The following is a 20,586-nucleotide window of genomic DNA, read 5'->3' on the forward strand; positions in this document are numbered from 1 at the left end:
TTTGGGCCGAAGAGATAAGCCATGAACCTGAAAACAAACTTCATACACTCCCATTCTCATTAGATGTACTCAAATACCCTTTTTCTCTTTTTGAATTTTAAAAGCCGTCAACGTTTCTTTGGCCTTTTTACGACTTCTTTCTCTCTTCTGCACGGAAACCTCTCAGCAGTCACTGCGGCGGCATGTTGAGGAAGGGTATTTTGGGTAACTAACATAAATGGAGATGTATTAGCGGCGAAAGAAGCTCCCACCGCAATCCACACAAGTCGAGCCCACCCGAGATGAGAGCAACCCAATCCACATTTACAGATTCACTGATCCAACGGCAAAAGGCTTATCTGGCACTCGAGTCAGCTCAGTGAGTTAACCAGGACACATTGTTCTGTAATTTGTATCCATATTCGCGCCAAAACTACAAAAATCTCCCGCCATTTTTATGGTGTCCAAACAGGCTCAAAACCTGGGAGAAAAAACGACAGAGAGACCGAGATCCCGAGACTGAGAGAAAAATGGCGGACGATCAGCCCTCAGTAGCCAGCAGGAGGCGGAGCAGAGGGGCCGAGGCGACGGCACGTGCCGAAGCCCTGGAACGCCTCAAGGCTTTGCGCAGCGGTGGCCGGCGATCCGAAGCCGGTGGGTTTAGCATCAAGATGGAAGACCCAATTTACGATACAGTCGCCGACGATGAGTACGAGGCACTTGTTGCCAAGCGCCGTGAGGAAGTCCGAGGCTTCATCGTCGATGATGATGGTCTAGGATACGGCGACATAGGTGAGGAAGAGGACTGGTCTAGAGCTGGGCTTTCTCTGTCTTCGGATGAATCTGACGGTGAGACGGGAAGGCCCAAGAGGAAGAAGGTAGAGAAGAAAGATCCTAAGCCCAAAAAGCCATCCGCCACTTCCGCTTCCCTTTCCGCCGCCGCGGCGATGATGGGTAAGCAGAGGCTCTCATCGATGTTCACTTCGTCGATTTTCAAGAAAACTAGGGATGAGAAGGCTAAAGGGTTATCTTGCGATAGCATCGTCGACGATGTTATTGCTGAGTTTGCTCCTAACGACGCAGATAGAGAGAGGCGCAGAAGAGCCCAAACGGGTCATTTGCCTGGTGCTAGGAGTTTGATGCCCACTGTTAAGAGTGAGAAAGACTCTCACGGTGTTATTAATCTACAGGGTGGTTCTGAATCTGTTTCAATTCTTGGAAAAGATGATCCTGAATTGACCACGAATGTTGCAAATGGTAAATCTGAATTGGGATTTGATCAAAATCAGGAAGAAGTCGATGAAAGAGGGTTGATTGTGGGGTCAGAAAGTAGGAAGGACTTGTTTGATGAAGTGGCTCAAGCCCCATCGTCTGAATCCACTGATTCTTTAGACAAGGGAGGTGTCATTGAGAAGAAAACTAAAAATGTTGTTGAAATGAAAGCAGAACCGGCAGTGAAGAAAGGGGAGGTATTTACTTTGAATGCGAAGATCAAAGAGGAAAAGGATCCTGCATTGAGTGCTATTGCAGGATGGCAGGCGGTCCGGAGTGAAGGGACTGTGGATGTTGGTGGTGGTGCTGCTGAGGTCAATGCTGGTTCAAATGGTGAAGAAAATTCAGGTTTCGATTTGGATTCAGATGGCTCGCTGCCTTTTTACATTCTTGATGCCTATGAAGAGTTTTATGGTGCTAATATGGGCACTGTCTATCTATTTGGGAAGGTGACAAGAAAAGATAACATTTTTGTTCATTTTGAACTTCTGAATTACTTTATCTATTTCTGGACTAGACAATTTTCTGAATTACTTTATCTATTTTTGGACTTGACAATTTTGTGACCTCGACCTTGAGTGCTGTTATATTGTAAACAATAACGTTTGACCAAACAACATTTATTGCTGCAACATAGGTCAAAGCAGGAACTGCATATCACAGTTGCTGTGTGGTGGTCAAGAACATTCAAAGATGTGTCTATGCAGTTCCAAATAGTTCTTCATTTCACTCTGATGAAATGGTGGAGCTTGAAAAGGATGCTGAAGAGTCTCGGATATCTCCCACAGAATTTCGTAAAAAGCTGCAGGTAAGTTAATTATCTTGTATACTTAATCAGTTAATTGTTTGTGTATTCTCTTCTTGGGCTTCATTGTACCTTTGCTGCTGTTGATTGTTTTTGCTATTCTTAGGACATGGCATCAGGATTAAAGAGCGACGTGGCAAAACATTTGTTAGATGTCAACGTATCAACTTTTAGCATGACCCCAGTCAAGGTTTGCAGATTTAAATTGTAGTGTATTGCAAGCTTGACTAAAATATGAGTTAAGTTTGTTTGTTTGTTTGTTTTTTTTTTTTTTTTTTATTCATTCTTCTTTCCACTTCCTTGTCCCACTTGTTGCTTATTTTTATTGTGTGCTCATTTCACAGAGGAATTATGCATTTGAACGATCAGACATACCTGTAGGAGAGAATTATGTCCTCAAGATCAACTATCCTTTCAAGGTAGTTCAATTGGCCTCTGAATCTAGTCAGCGCAGATTAGAGCAATAAAGTACATTCTAAATTCCTCATATGTCAATCATGTAATCGTTTTTTTCCCTTAAGATCTGGAGTTTTAGAAGTTACTATTTATAAAGCTGTCTTTGAAGACTTGATGATAATACCTGTATAATATCCACATTTATAGGGCTTCATCATTTTATGGGTCAGTACTGATTCCATTCTTGCAGGACCCGCCGCTTCCAGCAAATCTAAAGGGAGAAACTTTCTGTACCCTGCTAGGAACACATAGCAGGTACAAGTTAGAAAGCTGATCCTCATGTCTAGTTTTTCATGTATGACTTTTCCTTAGTTCTATATGGTCATTCTGGATAGATTGCCTCAATTGGATTGTAACCTTAAATCAGTTAGCTATGTTAGTTCCCGATACTCTAGGTTCGTAGAAAAATATAAGGATGATAAGATGAATTCATCTCACCTAGCATGATAAACGAATACAGGCTGAATGTTTGTTTTGGAATACTTTCTTGATAGTTATAATATTACTTATCATCTTTCCTTCCCTACTTGCAAGATAAAATGAATGGGCATGTCATGATTTTCCTAATGCTTGGATTGCTGTTGTAAAGTCAATTGTTCTGGATATTTGATGCTTTAAGAATCAATTGAATACAAATTTGATGCACTTCCCTGGTTAATCAACCTTTTAAAAGATGATGTTTGAATCTGATGTTTTTGCAATGTTCCTATAAGATTTTAAAATCTTGGACAAAAAGAGCTGGGACGCTTGTTTTTGGAACTCATTTTTACATTGTTCATGTTAGAATTCTCTAGTGGATTTTGTCCAATGATTTGAAATAGTCTTTGTCATTTTGTGATTTTGATATCCTAGGGTCTTATTTTATTTTATTTCTAATTATAAGATTAGTTTCAATGATGTTGGAAATAACTTTCTTAGGTTCAAACTAAGCACAGGATCCCGAATTTTTTTGCATATGATGGCTAGTATAATTTTTAGGAGTTGTCAAGGAATTTCTTAGGAGTATCTAATTATTAGCCATAAAGTTTTTTATTTGTCTTTCATTTGACAATGCTGTTATTTTCTCAATCTAATTTGTTCATAATTCAAGATTGCTTAATGCACTCCTTAGTCCTTTTATCATAAATAAAGGAAAGAGAACCTGACACATTGCAATATGCAGTGCTTTGGAGCTTTTTCTTGTTAAAAGGAAGATAAAAGGACCGTCTTGGTTATCAGTATCAAAATTTTCTAGCTGCCCAGCTCCACAACGGGTAAGACCTTGGAATCTGTGCATCTCATATTATTTTTCTCATCAAGGCTTTTTTATTTTATTTTTTATTTTTTTAATTTATTTTTTTTTTATTATTATTTTTTTGCATTCCTATTTATCTATAATAGCTTGGTTATACTATTACACAGGTCAGCTGGTGCAAATTTGAGGTGATTGTTGAATCTCCAAAAGACATTGGTGTTTCAACTTCCTCAAAGAACACTATAGAGATTCCTCCAGTGGTTGTTACAGCCATAAATTTGAAAACTGTTATCAATGAGAAGCAGAATGTTAATGAAATCGTCTCTGCATCTGTTATCTGCTGTCACAAGGCCAAGGTTAGTTCTTAAACTTTTTACAGCACTGTTTATTGCACTTTGATCATGACATGTTCATATCATTTAAACATTGTCTATGGTCACTGAGCCATTCTTATAAATATTCTCAAGGTCATTTTAACCTAAAGAAAAGGTGGTTTGAATTGCAAGCAATCTTACATTCTAAATTGCAAAAGTTGTTTAAATACCAATTGTTGTTTCTTTATTTAATTCCAATGATATTGTCTTACACTTCACATGAATCATGGAGTTGTATGTTAATTTGTATAATCTTTACAGTTTCAAGCTTTTGTGGCACTTTTGGATTTGAATTCATATTAATTCTGCCTGAATATGGATGGTTTTTAAGATAGGATAGTGGAATGGTTTACTGTGTTGGTGTTTAACTTAAAGCTTTCATAATTATAATATTATAACAAATTCTAGATTAAGTAGATGTTCATCAATTTCTATGCATGTAGTCCTTATAAGTTGTTGCATCATGCTAACAATATGCTTTTTGATTTTTCAGATTGACACTCCGATGTTGGCCTCAGAATGGAAGAGGCCTGGTATGCTAAGTCATTTTACTGTTGTTCGCAAGCTTGACGGAGGCATATTTCCAATGGGATTTTCTAAAGAGGCTACAGAGAAGAACTCAAAGGCTGGATCAACTGTATTAAGCTTTGAAAGCAGGCAGGTTTTCACTCATATTTTATATTCTAAGAAATTGTTCTCTCTGTTCCCTCAAATAAAGTAACGACCTTCATATTTGTTGTTCATCTCCCTGAAATGTAGTTTAACTTCGTTTTGCAGTGAAAGGGCTTTGTTAAACCGTTTGATGATTGAGTTATACAAGTTGGATAGCGATGTTCTTGTTGGGCATAATATATCTGGGTTTGACCTGGATGTTCTCCTTCATAGGGCACAGGTGTGAAAATTTTTGCAGTGATCAATGCCCAGCTATTATGCACAAAATGCAAATTTAAGTGGTAAATTTGAGAAAATAGGAAAAGTGAGTTTTCATTAGATATAGTGAGTTGACATGAATGAATTATGCTTATGCCAGTTAGCTGCATGCCAGCCATTTTGAAAAATACATTACACACAAATTTTGTTTTCGTAAATATATTTTACTTAAACATGAGGTTAATGATCTTCCATTAAACTTAATGCATTATCACATGCTTTTATGCACCTAATGTGCTTGTCTTGGTTTTCCAATTTCCAAATTCTGTTGTTTGTCAAGCAGATGTAAATATGAGAAACCGTCACTATCACCAAATTCATCTATTATAATCTTGCTATGGTACCTAAAATGTAGTGGTTCTCCAAAATGCATGTTCTGTTGCTTAATTCATCATTTGTACATGGAGTGAGCTCAACTCTTGCCTGAAATGTTTATAAGCTTTAATTTTGCAGGTTTGTAAAATGCCAAGTAGTATGTGGTCAAAAATAGGTCGCCTTAAGCGATCTGTGATGCCTAAGCTTTCGAAAGGAAGCACCATTTTTGGGTCCGGAGCAAGTCCTGGGATCTTGTCATGCATTGCTGGTAGGCTGTTGTGTGATACATACTTGTGTTCTCGTGACCTATTAAAAGAGGTGTGGTAGTTTTATAGAAGATTAATCAATACAGTGAATGCTGATTAGGCTTAGTTTCTCAGTGCCTCATGTGTTAGTGTTGGATTTTTTAGGTTAGCTATTCCTTGACGCAACTTACAAAGACCCAGCTGAACAAAGACAGGAAGGAGATCAGTCCACAAGATATTCCTAGAATGTTCCAAACATCGGAGTCCCTCATGGAGCTCGTATATTACTACTCTCACATTTGCTTTTATTACTATTATATGATCAATTGTTTCCAATTTTCTTGTATAAAATCATGAGTAAATATCTGTTGTCTTTTGTTTTCCTTGGTAGAGGGTTCTAGTTAAATTTTCAGTATATGAGGTTGGTAATGTGGTCCTTATTGCCAATAGTGTTGTAAAACTAAACTATAGATTGTTATAATAAATGTTGTAGAAAACCTCGTTTAAGAAGACTACATTCAGGATTATGAAAATACATAAAAAATGTCTGCCGAAATTTGGTCATTTTTCGTGGTCCCTTTGGTTTGTTTATATCATCATAAAGAATAAAAATCATATTTAGAGTTATATTAAATCTTGTGTTGTCTCCATATTTTAAGAATTCTTATTCCATAGTTAGAACCTGCCAGTTATTATGTTGTAAGCTGGAAATCGTTATATTTTTTTTTTTCTTCATTCAGATTGAATATGGTGAGACAGACGCATGGTTGTCTATGGAGCTCATGTTTCATCTGAGTGTTCTTCCCCTCACACGTCAACTGACTAATATAAGTGGTAATCTTTGGGGAAAAACTCTCCAGGTGAGTCCTAATATTATTTATATGTCAATTTATCACTTTAAGCAATACTCTAGATGATCTAAAAGGTATATTTTGTTATGTAATCTTATGCTTTTTCAGGGTGCTAGGGCACAAAGAGTAGAGTATCTTCTATTGCATGCATTCCACGCAAAGAAGTACATCATCCCAGACAAAATGACATCTTATACAAAGGAAACAAAGTTGATCAAACGTAGAATAAATAGTGATGTAGAGAACAAAAACGTTGATGAGTTGGATGATGCAAATTTTGATAACGATGCTTCAAATGATAATCATGGAAAAGGCAAGAAAGGTCCTGCCTATGCAGGCGGATTAGTCTTGGAGCCAAAAAGAGGTTTATATGACAAGTATATATTACTTCTGGACTTCAATAGCCTTTATCCTTCTATTATCCAGGTCAGTTACTGCTGTTACTACATTTACTACTACTGTTACTGCTATTACAATTTTTATTTTTTATTTTTTGTTGACACATTGATTTTACCCAGGAATACAATATATGCTTCACAACAGTAGAAAGATCCCCAGAAGGATTAGTTCCCCGTTTACCATCTAGTAAAACACCTGGAGTTCTACCTGAGGTATAGTTTACTCAATACAAGTTTGTTTTTATTCTCTCTTTTTTTTTTTTTTTTTTTTTTTTTTTTTTTTTTCTGAAAGCAACAATCTTTTTTTTTTTTTTTCGCATTATTTATAAATATGAAAATAATAAAGAAAATAAAGAGAAATGTTAGTGTCGTATACAATAAATTTTAACAAGAGTTTATAAGTATTCAAAATGTAAATTGTAAAAGTAATAGATAGTGTATGGTAAGCTGGCTAATTGATAAGCATTATAATACGAGAATGGAGTTGACCACCTTATATTATTTCATGTGTTTTAACTTTGTTCCTTCTCATGCTATTTTGTAGTTACTAAAAAATCTGGTTCAAAGGAGGAGAATGGTCAAGTCATGGATGAAGAATGCATCTGGTATCAAGGTCCAACAATTTGACATTCAACAGCAAGCACTGAAGCTGACAGCCAACAGGTTTTGTTTTGTTTTGTTTTGTTTTTTGTTGATTTGCCTTGTCATCTCATGTCATGTCTTAATCATTGCTTTAATACATTTCCTTTGTGTGATTTAATATTTCTGAACTCAGTATGTACGGATGCTTGGGGTTTTCAAATTCAAGATTTTATGCAAAGCCACTGGCAGAGCTTATAACACTACAGGTAAGAGAAACATGTGCTGCTTACTTTCAAGATTGAATGTCTATTCTCTAGTAATTCAGTTGGCTTTCATACTGAATTTCTTTATTTTACTCATCAAATTGCATTATTATTATGCAGGGAAGAGAGATTTTACAGAGTACTGTTGACCTTGTCCAGAATAGTTTGAACTTGGAGGTCATATCTAATATATCTGTTTTCTTATTTGAGTGCTTAAATTTCAGCTTTTAAAGGATGCAACATTGTATCTGCAGGTTATCTATGGTGATACAGATTCCATTATGATTTATAGTGGACTTGATGACATTGCAAAAGCAAAATCCATTGCAGGAAAAGTCATCCAAGAGGTAAGGTTATGATCAAGGACATGATATTTGTAGGAGATGATCAACGTGTTCTATGGTGCTAAATTTTTAACTTGAGGCCTTTGCTTATATAAGGATTTTAAAGTCATTACCATGTACAAGATGATATGAATGGAGCAGAACTGTAGAAGGTCCCTGTATTTGTTCGAGGAGAGTTTAGAATCCAGTATATGAATACTTAATGCTTGTGTATAAAATAATGTTTGGCTGCATAATTGTGGTAATGACCATTAAGTCAATCCAAAGAGCTTTTCATTTTGCAGTTCTTTTCTTGAATGATAATTCTTTAAGTCCATCTTGGCAGCATACATTACTGAAACATTATATATAATTTTTATTTATTTATTCATAAACAGTGCAATAAGTGGTTCCATGTTTCTTTTGTAGGTTAACAAGAAGTACAAGTGTTTAGAGATTGACCTAGATGGTGTGTATAAGAGAATGCTACTTCTCAAGAAGAAGAAGTATGCAGCTGTGAAGGTGTTATTCAAGGATGGAAAACCATATGAGGTTCTCAAAAATATTTTCATCATCTCGTTTTAGTCTTTCCTTTTCTGGAAGGCAAGAATAACAGTAAGTTATCTTTGTTGGTGCAGGTTATTGAACGTAAGGGCCTTGATATGGTTCGTAGAGACTGGAGCTTACTTTCGAAGGAATTAGGAGATTTCTGCCTCAGTCAAATTTTGTCAGGAGGGTAGGTTTTGCTGTAATACTTCAAAATTTTTTTTTTTCTCCCCAAAAAAATGTCTGCTAAAGTCATTATCTGGTCACGTCATCTTTCTTATGCCAGCAGGTCCTGTGAGGATGTTGTTGAATCAATTCATAACTCTCTGATGAAGGTGAATTAATGCTTCTTTTGCATTTGCTAAGACAATTTTAATTTGGTAAATGTGTTGGGAGGTAGAAGTTAAAGATAATACTCGTCGTCCTGAGAGATTGGGACCCTAGACTAGGTTACAACTGTAATTGGACTTTCTAATTTTGCCGAAACCTGACTGCTTCATATTGTCAACGAACCCATTATATCGATATAGTTAGACGCACTCAGCTCAGAAAGCTTTATCAAAACATAATTGAATCAAGAGAAAAGTTGAGGGTAACCATTTTATTATTATTATTATTTTCAACAAATCTATTCCTCAAGGACTGAAGACTGCTCCCCTTATGGCATGCTGAACCCACTAGTGTTTGGTTTTTGAATCTTTCCAGGGGTAGAGTTGTTTTAGTTCTGTCACCTACTCAAGTTCTTCCAAAGATTAGATACCTGATAATTTTTCAACCAACAAATGACCAGCATACTTACAAATAAAATAGATAATGTATTGATGTTGAGAATTATTCAGTTTTTGCGTATATTGAACAGGTACAAGAGGATATGAGGAAAGGACACGTAGAACTTGAAAAATATATCATCACAAAGACATTAACTAAACCACCTGAAGCCTACCCAGACGCCAGAAACCAACCACATGTTCTAGTGAGTTGAAGAAACATTTTTTGAGTGCATCTTATTATGTCCCCTTTTATTTTATTTGAAATGTAATTCAACTCTCTCTTGCTTTGGGCTTCTTCTGGGAACATTTCTAGGTGGCCCAGAGATTAAAGCAAAGTGGTTATGTTAGTGGTTGCTCCGTTGGTGATACCATTCCTTATATCATTTGTTGTGAACCGGTATGTCATTTAGTAAATTCTGTCTTCTGTTTAACTATCAATTGCAAACTCAGCTCATGGTCCCCTAGAATCTGACAAATAATCATCATCATTGATACAATATTTCTCTCTCCTGTCCTCCCATTTGCTGGACAGGGGGCTAGTTCAGGTAGTTCAAGTGGAATTGCTCAACGTGCTAGACATCCAGATGAACTAAAAAGAGAAGATGGGAAGTGGATTATTGACATTGAATACTACTTGTCACAGCAGGTTTTGCATTGTTTATCAATTTCTGCTCATTTGTTGTAGCATTTTGCTTATTTCTATACATAAGTTGCAACATGGCTTAATTTCCATTTGCAGATCCATCCTGTGGTATCACGCCTTTGTGCTTCAATTCAAGGCACTAGCCCAGAACGCTTGGCTGATTGTTTAGGGCTCGACTCTTCTAGGGTAAATCATTGTTTCCACCTAACCCGTTAATTCAACGATAAAGTTTTTCCTTCCTACTTCTAACATTGTAATCTGATTTATTCTTTTAGTTCAAAAGTAATTCAAGTGAAGCTGCCAGCAATGATCCTTCCAGTTCACTCTTGTTTGCTGTTGACGATGAGGAGAGGTAACCTTATCTTTTGTCTTTCAGATGCACCTTTATTTTACCCATCACGTAATGTCCTTAGCATCCATATTTTCTGTCAGGGTGTGCTTATTATTGGTTATCATGTCCGCTCAGTCATTTCAGAATTATTCATTTATATTAAAGTTATATTGATATAGCTATTTAATTATATATGGAACTATAGTAGCCAATTCTGTAAAGATTTGAGGAACTTTCATACTTTATCGTAATACAGTCTATTCTGGTTTCTTTAAGTTTTTCTGTTGTCTCGTATATGATGAAATCGTAAATTATACCCTGTTTCTTGTTTGAATCATATTTGAATACTGTTCTGCCGGTGTTTACTGGTAGAATACTCAAAAAATGAATGGACATAATGGACTTATCTGAGAGGTCAGTAATAAACGGGTTTCCTTTCAGGTATAATGGCTGTGAGCCTTTGGTCTTGTCATGTCCGAGCTGCTCTAGTACTTTTGATTGTCCTGTCATATTCAGTTCCATTTGCAAGTCCATCAATGAAAAGCCAACAAGTTCACAAGCAGACGAATCTAGTTGCAACTTTTGGCATGGATTGAGGTGTCCTAAATGCCCAGAGGGCGGTGATGTTGGCAAACTATCTCCAGCAATGATAGCCAACCAGGTAACCATATTTAGTCCCTCCATCTAGGGAAGCGGTGAAGCTTAATCATGGGTCTTATGGAAACTTTGTGCTTTCTAAATTCGTAAACAAAAATTTTCAGTTCACTGAACTTGACCATGTACGTGTATCTTTCAGGTGAAAAGACAAGCTGATGGGTTTGTTTCAATGTACTACAGGGGCTTAATGATGGTAAGTTACGTCTCTCGTAGATTATTCATAGGAACGTCAGAATGTTAACGGAGTGGCATTTTATGGATGTGATAATGAGATTCTTTTCATTTTTTTTTGGTTCAGTGTGACGATGAAACTTGCAAATATGCCACGCGTAGTATCAACCTCCGGCTTGTTGGTGATTCTGAGAGGGGAGCAGTTTGTCCTAATTATCCTCGCTGTAATGGGCGTCTCATAAGAAAGGTTTTACATCACAAAAACTTTGTTGAAACTTTTATATTTAGGTTTTAACTAATTATTTTTTGGGGTTAAAATTTAACTTTAGTTATGATCCGTACTTTGACCAGTACACGGAGGCAGAACTATACAAGCAGCTCACATATTTCTGCCATGTGTTGGATACAGTGCGCTGCATAGAAAAGGTTAATTTTTTTCATTTTCCTTGGAAGTAGTTTGATGGGCAGAAGAAACATTGTCTATGAACTGTTTTTAAGTTTGTTATGTTACTGTGTATATATTTGTTGATCTTGTGCATTGGAAACGGCAGATGGAGCCTAACACTAGATTGCCAGTAGAGAAAGAGATGGCCAAAATCCGGCCAATTGTTAATTTGGCGGCATCAACAATTCAAAGGATTCGAGACCGATGTGCCTTTGGATGGATAAAGCTGCAGGATCTTATTGTTGCAGTTTGAATCGCTAAATGTTGCCAATGTCACCACCTTAAATTCTACTCATAATTTTTTTTTTTTTTTTTTTTTTTTTTTGTTTTTTCAAACTTCTGTCTCATAGCGTATGTTTATATCATGTATATCCAGAAATAATATTTTAAGAAATGTGGGGTATTATTACCCAAAAACAGAAAACGAAAAAGGATATTTATTAATCTTTAGCATCTAATAAATTTAAAACCATTGGTACCGAAATTGACAACCATATAATAACAGGGTTCTCAGCAATAAAATAAAATGAATCTCCTTTTAGGTTCTTGCTAAAACATAAAAAAGTAAAAAGGCCTAACGAACATTGGCAGACAGACAAGCTGAAAGAAAACAATTGAAGTTTATTTACTAGCTTATTTAACATCCAGTGATTGGAAACATTGTAGAATTCCAAGCCTGAGGCGGAGCCAATTTAAGCTTCACTGGCTCCTCGTGAATTTCATTAATTTTAAAAAATAAATAAATAATAAGAAATACAAGTTTTTTATTTCTTTTTTCCCTCATAAATTTACTTTAATTACTGAAACTTCAGTGTCATAACAACGATAATAAGATATAGGAATTGGGTAGAGAAAGCAACAATTATTTTATTGATCAGGAAACAATTATTTTTTTGGCTAAAACGATCAGGAAACAATTAGCTATACGTATGATGTATGATGTACTGATGTGATGTTGAACACATTGTACGCGTTCATGTTTCAAAGATGCTCCTCCTAACCCTCCCAGCTCGTATTATTGCTTTTGCGCTAGCAAATATACACCCCGCCACACTGACACCCATTATAAAAGATCGCTCTCACTGCAGCTCCCCAACAGGTGCCTCATTGAGCCATAGGAAATGAATGAAGTCGTACAATTTAGCACTTACACTAACCTGCTTACCATAAAATTAATAGTTATATCCCACGCCATCACAGTGAATTCAGAGGTTAAGAATAATGTGGAAGAGGTATATTGGTACCTTATAGGGCGTTGGGTTCAGTCTCCTCATGTGGTCAGGACGCATTTGTTCAAGTTGTTTGATGCAGCGCTCCCTTATGTCCTTCAGGGGCAGCAGATCTTCTCTCTTATTACCTTCAATGAACAATGAAACCCAGTTCAGAAGTATTACTTAAAAAATAAAAAATAGAAAATAAAAAAAATCATAATAGACAAGGAAGGGCAACAATCAATGCTATTCTCTCTTAAATGATTGTCAAATATCACTAAGCTCACACCTGAAATCCCAGGCCAATAACATTTCAGAAGCTCCTCAACACGCTGTGGCACCACATATGCTCTCTTGGATTCATTGAATGGATGGCGACACAAGATTCGTTCTCCCACCTGTGTATTAGCATACAAAACCAAATAAAAATTTCTCTTCCCATTATTCTGGGTATTAATATGGACAGAAACCCTATAATTTGTATATAATTTCAAAAGCAAATGACGGAAGAGTAGAGACTGGTGTAAAGAGATTCCATTGAGAAAAAGGGCAGTCAAATTTATTTATTTATTTATTTTTTTGTTTTGAAAGAACAAATGAAAAGAACAGTTTGACCCTGAAAGGAAAAACAACATGCATCTCAACTCCAATATGAGACTTCAGAATACAACTGATAGAGATAGGTATTTTATTTTGTTTATTCATTTGTTTTCAACTCGTATGAAAACCAATAAGAAAAACAGATAACTGCCTAATTCAGTAAGCAATACTCACAATCAAGGAAATTCATTTAGACGTGTGCATTATATAGAAGTAAATTTATTTATCCATAAAACTTCAGGACCCCATAAAATAACAAATGCTGCTTGATGCAGTTTCCAAATTAGTGTTTGGAAAATATTTACTTGATATAATAAGTTCCCAGATTTACAGGATACCTTTGGAGGGGGTTCATTTTCTCCTGTCATTATATCTACCAAGGGATAACCTTCTTTGCCGTACAATCTGTAAGATCGTTTTTTGCAAGGAATGGAGACCTACAACCAAAAGAACAAATATTATATATATATATATATATATATATATTATAAAATTAAAGTGTAAAACATTAGAATTTCTTGATAATGTAACCCAACCTTTGAAACATCTTCAGAAAGCTTGATGCGAGGCTGATTATTTATTTCAACAAGCTTGAACACACAACCTAAAGCAGCTTGGGCATAACAGGTAACTAGATTTGTTCCAATTCCAAAAGCATCAACCTCATGACCCTGTAGAAGAGAGAGAAATTTAGACAATAGAAATCCCCAATACTTCATGCTTTCTTTTTTTTATTTTACTAAAAAAGATGGCAGAATATCCAGAAAATTCTCTGCTGTTAAACACTTTATACTGCTAGAGTAGGATTGAAGGATCATTGTTCAGATCCAAAGCAATTAGAAAATATACTTCATATAAATCCAGATTGGTTGAAAACTGTTACCTGTTTGTTTAACGCATCTAAGGTTTCCTCATTCAGGTCATTACTGGCAGTGATAACCATCTTTCCAAAACCAATCACTCCAAATTCTTCCTCAATAGTGCAAAAGATCTTCCTAGCCTCACAAGAAAGATATGCTAGATCGCCAGAGTCCAACCTAATGCCTGCTGCTTTATACCTAAACATTAAATCATCTAATTCATGACAAGTCTAAGAATATCTTATGAGAAAGATCGAATGATAGAAGCAGATAATATTCAAGCACCACACAAACAAAATTGAGAGACATAAAGTCACAAAATAATATAATGTTGCAATTGAAAAATTAAAAGCAGCTTGCCGGAAGAAAAGCTAGATGCTTTATAGAATAAAAAGTATATTGTTTGCAGTAAGCAACTTGCTTGCAATGCAGAACAAGAATCTAATCGATGTTTATAGGAAGTAAATTGTTAATATATGCATCCAAATATGAAGGCACGTGGTTAATCAACCAATAAATTTTAAAGCAAAGATTCACTCAGTGACCAGCACATTTATATTGACAAATCAAATGTCAACTTGTGTACAAAGGAATGGCTGAAACAGGTTCATAAGTCCAACTGTTTTAACACACGAGAAGTGAGTATTTGGCTTTAATCCCTTGAAAATAGACGCAAATTATCACGTTGTGTAGCTCCTTTCCTAATACAGGTACTTTTACATTGCTTCTCTATTATCTGAATCTAGAAACTACTATGCAATTTATTTATATATATATATATATATATATAATTTAACATTTTCACAAGTGTGAATTGATAATCTATTATTCCAGTGGGCAGTATTTATTATAGCCATTATCTTCATCATTAGTGGTGCAATAGTAGTTTTCTCATGGAATTAGCAAAAAATATTTAATTTAAAAATTCAACTCCAATGTGTATATTCTGCCAGCTAAAAGCATCCACAGCACAATACAGGACTGGGTTAAAAAAGAACAGAACAACAAAAATGAATATAATTTTCCAGCACTCAAGTAAAGAGAATAATTTGAATAAAGTAAATATGATACTTGAAAAATCCTTCCAGACATACCCCAGATCATTGAGTGCTAAAGCAACTGCACAGAAGTTAGGAACTCCACTTCTCACAACCTAGTAAAATGAAGCCAAAGCCATGGTGTAAAAGGAATGCCATTGATCACAAGAGTTTACAAATTGTTGATTTTATATTAATGATTATAAAATCAACTAGCTGGAAAAATTAAACAATATAGCAAAATTTGAGCATTTTACATAATACTGACTAAGAAAGCTGACTGTTTTTATCTCTCAAGTTGGATGCAACATAATTTAGGTATGACCAGAAGAAGCACCACGTCCACCATAGTTATAGTATGATTAAAATCAATGAGGAGATGTCAATAAGCTAAAGTTCATTTTACGAACATGATACGTAGCTATAACTTCAAAAACCTTAACAAAAAATATTAAGAAGTTGTATGTTGAAACATGAGTTGGAAACGGACCATGTTACAAGCAGGTTATTCATTCTAAACAGAAAGAGTAAGGAACAAGGCATTGAAAGTAATATTTTATTACTTACATCATATGTGTCTACAAGAGCTAGAAAGTTAGTAGGGAATGCCAAGGCATATGACGTGAAAGCAGCTAGCTCACTTTGATTGGTCTCACCAAAACTGCCGTGTAATGAATTTGACCACTGCAAATTACATGACAAATATTATCATTATTGGAACACAGGTACAACCCACTATGGAGCCATATAAATATATTTAGACTATATATGCAAAATAAAAAAAAATTAAAAATAAAAATGTAAAAGCATTAACGTAAGCTAAGCCAAATATAACTTCACAGCCTATATAATTCCCTTTGATCATAATCCTTCATTCTCCATTCTAAGAGTAAATGAGAATGGCTAGTTTTAACCTATTAGCAATCCGATAAAAACAGACGGTTACATAAACGTCATGAAAGAAGGCATGAAATACAGAAAAAGAATCAATTGATAAATATCAATATAAGTACCTGAACTTTGCTTAACCACGTTTGAACTAGACTAACAAAATCCTCACAAATAGTCGAACCATCACGGCTGGTAAGCAATCTATCAACTATCTCATCTGGACTCTGCAAGCCATACAAATAATTAGACAAAGAATATATTCAAGCACAATACATAAACAATGAAAGTGATACTAAGGGACTTAGTTTTACATATCTGAAAAAGGAAATCATTGACAGGTAAAATAAGACAGAACAGAGAGAGAGAGAGAGAGGGGGTGGGGGTGTGGAGATGCATTAAAAATTACTGCTTCAAACCTTTTTGGTTAATACAGATTAGTCTTTAAGTTTATATGCATGTAAATTGATGTTTAATACTTCTAAAGAAGGTTGGGATAAAACTGCAATAGTTACAGACCATAAATGAGCTAACAAAAGCATGAGAATGTGTTCCACGAAGTGGTATCCCGAATAACTTCCCAGCTGCAACATTGCTGTTATAACAGAATATAAACATGGACAGACCATTAGCTCAGGATTGACACAAAAGCCACTAAAGTAATAAAGCATGTAAGAATCAAGTGACCTACTAATGTGTGCGCTTTTATACATATTTTCTTGATCTAAACACTTCAATATACACATAAAAACAGTGGAAACATATGGTCCCGAGTTTATTTGAACCAAATTACTAATTGGCCAAGAAATAATAGAAATGCATAATGCAACATAAATTAGAAGGGTCATAACAGATACAATGCTTAAACATTCCACAAAAAAGAATCCAAAAGAAAAAAACACATGAAAAACTGCAAAATCTAGAAAACGACACTCAATATACCTTGTCGCATCAAATCCTCCCAAATAGCAGTACTTTGACGCCCCTATTCCACCATCAGGCCCCTAAACAAAACCATCTTTCTGATGAAGATAAAACCAGATATGCTTACATAGCAAAATGCAAACCACAAATCGTGTTTGTGGAAATCCAAATTCATGTAAGATACCTGAGCTCGTCGAAGCCCAAACTCAAGTAGCATTTTCGACTTTCCAGCAACAAACCGATGCCTAGCAGCATTAGTGGTAACTAATGATGCATAATTAATTAGATTCACAAATGGAGTTTCCAGTAATTGAACCACCTGCAATGGTAAATTAAGTTTACTATAATAAACTACATGTTTACCTAGGAACTAAGCTGAATTTAGAAACCATATTGACTGCAATGACCAAACAGGATACTATTGTAGTGTGTGGAAAAGAACCAGTTTGATGGTACTTACAGCAATTGGCCCCTCAACTCTTAGCATAGGTACCTTCGGGAAAACAACTGATCCCTCTGGAACAGCATACACTTCAACATCAGAACAGTCAATTCCTCTAAGATAATCATAAAAGCCATCCTGTACTTCAACACCAGAATTTTATTAGTAAAATACATATTTGAAAAGTGAAGGGAAAAAATTTGAAGGTGGAAGAGTATCTTAACATTACATTTAAATTAACAGCCAAGGGACATATGATGCAATCTCCTCTATAACAGTTCTTTCACTTTAGTCTGGCAAATTACTATTTTGCAATATTTTTGGTGGGATGTAAAGTAACAAGATGAGGTGCTGGATTGCACAGATCAAGGACAAATAAAGTCTGCAAGAGGGGGCAAATTTTGAAAGTTGCATATGATTGGGCTGTTTGGTGGGCTCGAGTGAAGGGAAGCCAAGCATTTTAAAATTTATAGACTATTTCTGGGATTAAGATTCACAGACAATTTCTACTTTCAAATCTTCTAATGTTTGTTTAGGCTAGATCATAATTAAGGTCTACCAGCATGACTACCTCTCATGAACTAAATTCAGGATGTTATGTCTATGATTATATAAATTAGTTTACCTCACATGACGAAGGTAAGGCTTCACGGACGAAAGAGATCTCCTCTTCAGTTAATTTGAAATTAGCAATGAATCTTATGCATTCTTCTAAACCAGCAAAGACTGTATATTCACCACCAAATGGATTCTTTCGAAAATACAGATCAAACCTGAGGAAAATTTTAAAGACCCGAAGAAGCTTCTTAAGAAGATATTCAAAACATTTGACCTCATATAAAATTGCTACAAAGTGCAGGTAAAATCAAAGTTGGCAACCAAGTGAAAATAAGATGCTAGCAGTAAATAAGCTTCCATGCTACAGTGAATGCTTGGTGTTCCTTAGTTCACCAGTAAAGCAATTCATCATTCAATGGATTCTGGGTAAAGCAATTCATCGTTCAGTGGATTGTGGGCAAATACACTTCAGAATACGAAAAACAAGTCATTTAGCCTCTACATTAAGTGGTTAGATTTCATTTGCTTTGATATTGAATAAGAACTCAATTCACTTATCCAACTATTCACTACCAAATACAGAAGAAGAAAGGAAAAGAGCAGGTGCAGTTGACTAATTAAAATTCTGCAGATCACTACAAAACCAGAAAATAAAGGCCCCAAGTGCCCGACTGAATTCATGAATCCAGCAAGGCCATATATTTTTCCAATTGAAACCAGCTCACCAAAAATGTCACGAAGTGATTAATGTCCATCAGACTAGCAGATATGCACACTTGTTTACATATAGAAGACTTGTGCTCTTAAACCACCCAACATATGTTGGGTCAAGAACTTCACCAGCTAAAGTAACAAGGCTTTACCCAATATTCAAAATTTATGACAGCTAATATCCGAAGAGTATAGTCATTAACTATAATGATCAATAACCTCCTTGTCTCTTTTTCTGTTTCTGGCCATGCGCAATAATTGGTTATCTGATCAACCTAATTCTAACTTCGAGTTCCTAGAATCATAACGTCGAAGTACAAACGCTTCTTAATGAAACTTAATTAATCAAATTTCATTGGTGGGATGCCACACCATAGCTAGAATGGAAAGCTATGGTCAGAAACTAACTCGAACTAACCAAAGATACATTACTAAGTTTTCTCTAGTAGTTCAGTCACTTCCAATGCCCCATTCACGTCTTATTGGTGATTGTTAATACTGTGTTGAGTGGTAAATTCTAGAAAGTGAGAACTATGATTTTTTTTAATTTTTTTTTTAACTAAAAATGAAAAATAAAAACATTAATAATAAAAGTAAAAAAGCTTAACTTTCTCAACCTGTGACAGCCTACCAATCAAACATTGCCGCGTATAAAAGCACAATGCATAAAAAAAAAAAAATTAAAAAAAAAAAATTCATAACTGAATCGCAATCAATTCAAAAAATAAAAATAAAAATGAATACGCTGAAGAAAGACCAAGAAAATCAACCACGAACAATCAGAAATCTCTCTGTTTGATAGCCGAGAAAAGTAAGGGATTGAAACCTGCCCCTTCCATCTCTCGAATTTCCCGGCAACCAAACAGGACCGTAAGACAAATAAAAAATAAATAAAATATTTAAAAAAAGAAGAAGAAAAAAGTGACTAACACGGCTCGTTCGTTATGCTTGCCGGCTTTCCAGTAGGCGTAAGCCATGGTGAACTGGTAGAGATCCGTAAGCAGAGGCGTAACCATTGGATTGGTGGGTCCTGGAACTACCGAAGAGGAAAGCTCTCCATTAGGCCCGTTCTGTTTGGCCTCCATTGCTGCTCCAAATTCCTTAGGGCTTTTCTTCCTGCTGCTTCTGGTTCTTCTTCTTCCCAAAACTATTTCGCTTTGCCTCCTATATATTCAATATATCTGTCTTACACAAACATATCTTCTATATATATACACACCGTGAACCCAAGCGTGCCCCTCACGAGGATCAAAATCCATAAAATGGAAAAACAAAAAACAAATAAGGTATTCAGCAAAAGAAAGACCGTTAAAAACGAAGAGACTTCCACGAAAAATCGTTAAAGAACAAAATACGATTTTCCACCCAAATTCAGAATTTAGAATCTCACACAGTATTCATAAAGGCTCTCTACTAACCAATACCCACGAACGACATGTAGCATCTTATTAATTTTTATTTTTATTTTTTTCCATTATTCTTGGATTGACAATAATTATTTATTATTACTTTTTTAATATTCTTGACCCTTTATTTCTATTTTATTTATTTATTGATTTATTTTATGAGTTTTGTGGTCCGTCTCAAACGCAATTCGCATTGAGTGCCCCCGTCAATGACGACAAAAGCTTTACTGTGTTGTGTGGCTTGCAAAACTGAATGGTCGTAAATCATACGTTGGTTTTGTTTGTAAAATTTTATCTAAATTACATCTAGAAATTGTTAATTAGAAAATATATGCAATGCATGAATTGCCGGCCATTTT

General features: G+C 35.3%; 2 protein-coding genes across 3 annotated transcripts; one reads left to right on the forward strand and one right to left on the reverse strand.

Moving 5' to 3' along the window:
• The first annotated feature begins 246 nt into the window (after window positions 1-246).
• Window positions 247-12,040, forward strand: LOC107424534 (DNA polymerase alpha catalytic subunit). Of its 2 annotated transcripts, none has more exons than XM_025076104.3 (31): window positions 247-1,700; window positions 1,889-2,059; window positions 2,163-2,246; window positions 2,401-2,475; window positions 2,703-2,767; window positions 3,675-3,765; window positions 3,914-4,102; window positions 4,614-4,777; window positions 4,898-5,012; window positions 5,504-5,683; window positions 5,776-5,889; window positions 6,351-6,470; window positions 6,570-6,887; window positions 6,980-7,072; window positions 7,404-7,522; window positions 7,635-7,707; window positions 7,825-7,881; window positions 7,959-8,051; window positions 8,457-8,579; window positions 8,666-8,763; window positions 8,860-8,908; window positions 9,433-9,546; window positions 9,657-9,740; window positions 9,876-9,989; window positions 10,083-10,172; window positions 10,262-10,338; window positions 10,759-10,978; window positions 11,114-11,167; window positions 11,273-11,392; window positions 11,497-11,571; window positions 11,697-12,040. In XM_025076104.3, exons 1-31 carry the CDS (start codon window positions 510-512, stop codon window positions 11,841-11,843), a joined length of 4,677 nt encoding a protein of 1,558 aa, XP_024931872.2. In that variant the 5' UTR covers window positions 247-509; the 3' UTR covers window positions 11,844-12,040. The 2 variants fall into 2 exon arrangements, with proteins under 2 accessions (XP_024931872.2, XP_015889844.2); XM_016034358.4 differs by having other exon boundaries at window positions 248-1,700; window positions 8,863-8,908.
• Window positions 12,041-12,332: 292 nt separating this feature from the next.
• On the reverse strand, window positions 12,333-20,247 carry LOC107424535 (nicotinate phosphoribosyltransferase 2). The gene is made up of 15 exons (XM_016034359.4): window positions 19,752-20,247; window positions 18,178-18,325; window positions 17,571-17,690; window positions 17,295-17,429; window positions 17,129-17,190; window positions 16,706-16,781; window positions 16,312-16,413; window positions 15,866-15,982; window positions 15,356-15,414; window positions 14,285-14,459; window positions 13,938-14,072; window positions 13,740-13,838; window positions 13,091-13,199; window positions 12,835-12,947; window positions 12,333-12,747 (listed from the first exon to the last, which is right to left on the reverse strand). The coding sequence occupies exons 1-15, from the start codon at window positions 19,904-19,906 to the stop codon at window positions 12,670-12,672; spliced, it is 1,683 nt and encodes a 560-aa protein (XP_015889845.2). The 5' UTR covers window positions 19,907-20,247; the 3' UTR covers window positions 12,333-12,669.
• Window positions 20,248-20,586: the final 339 nt, after the last annotated feature.

The sequence above is a fragment of the Ziziphus jujuba genome, chromosome 7, assembly GCF_031755915.1.
Source record: "Ziziphus jujuba cultivar Dongzao chromosome 7, ASM3175591v1".
Lineage (NCBI taxonomy): Eukaryota > Viridiplantae > Streptophyta > Magnoliopsida > Rosales > Rhamnaceae > Ziziphus > Ziziphus jujuba.

Excerpts from the sequence above, each read along its gene's own strand:
- LOC107424534 (XM_025076104.3), top strand. The coding sequence starts at position 510 with ATGGCGGACGATCAGCCCTCAGTAGCCAGCAGGAGGCGGAGCAGAGGG. Across the intron at positions 1,701-1,888 it reads CTGTCTATCTATTTGGGAAG|GTCAAAGCAGGAACTGCATA; the intron begins GTGACAAGAAAA and ends GCTGCAACATAG. Across the intron at positions 11,572-11,696 it reads CAGTGCGCTGCATAGAAAAG|ATGGAGCCTAACACTAGATT; the intron begins GTTAATTTTTTT and ends TGGAAACGGCAG.
- LOC107424535 (XM_016034359.4), bottom strand. The coding sequence starts at position 19,906 with ATGGAGGCCAAACAGAACGGGCCTAATGGAGAGCTTTCCTCTTCGGTA. Across the intron at positions 15,983-16,311 it reads CGTGGTTAAGCAAAGTTCAG|TGGTCAAATTCATTACACGG; the intron begins GTACTTATATTG and ends TGTAATTTGCAG. Across the intron at positions 12,948-13,090 it reads TTATTGGCCTGGGATTTCAG|GTAATAAGAGAGAAGATCTG; the intron begins GTGTGAGCTTAG and ends TGTTCATTGAAG.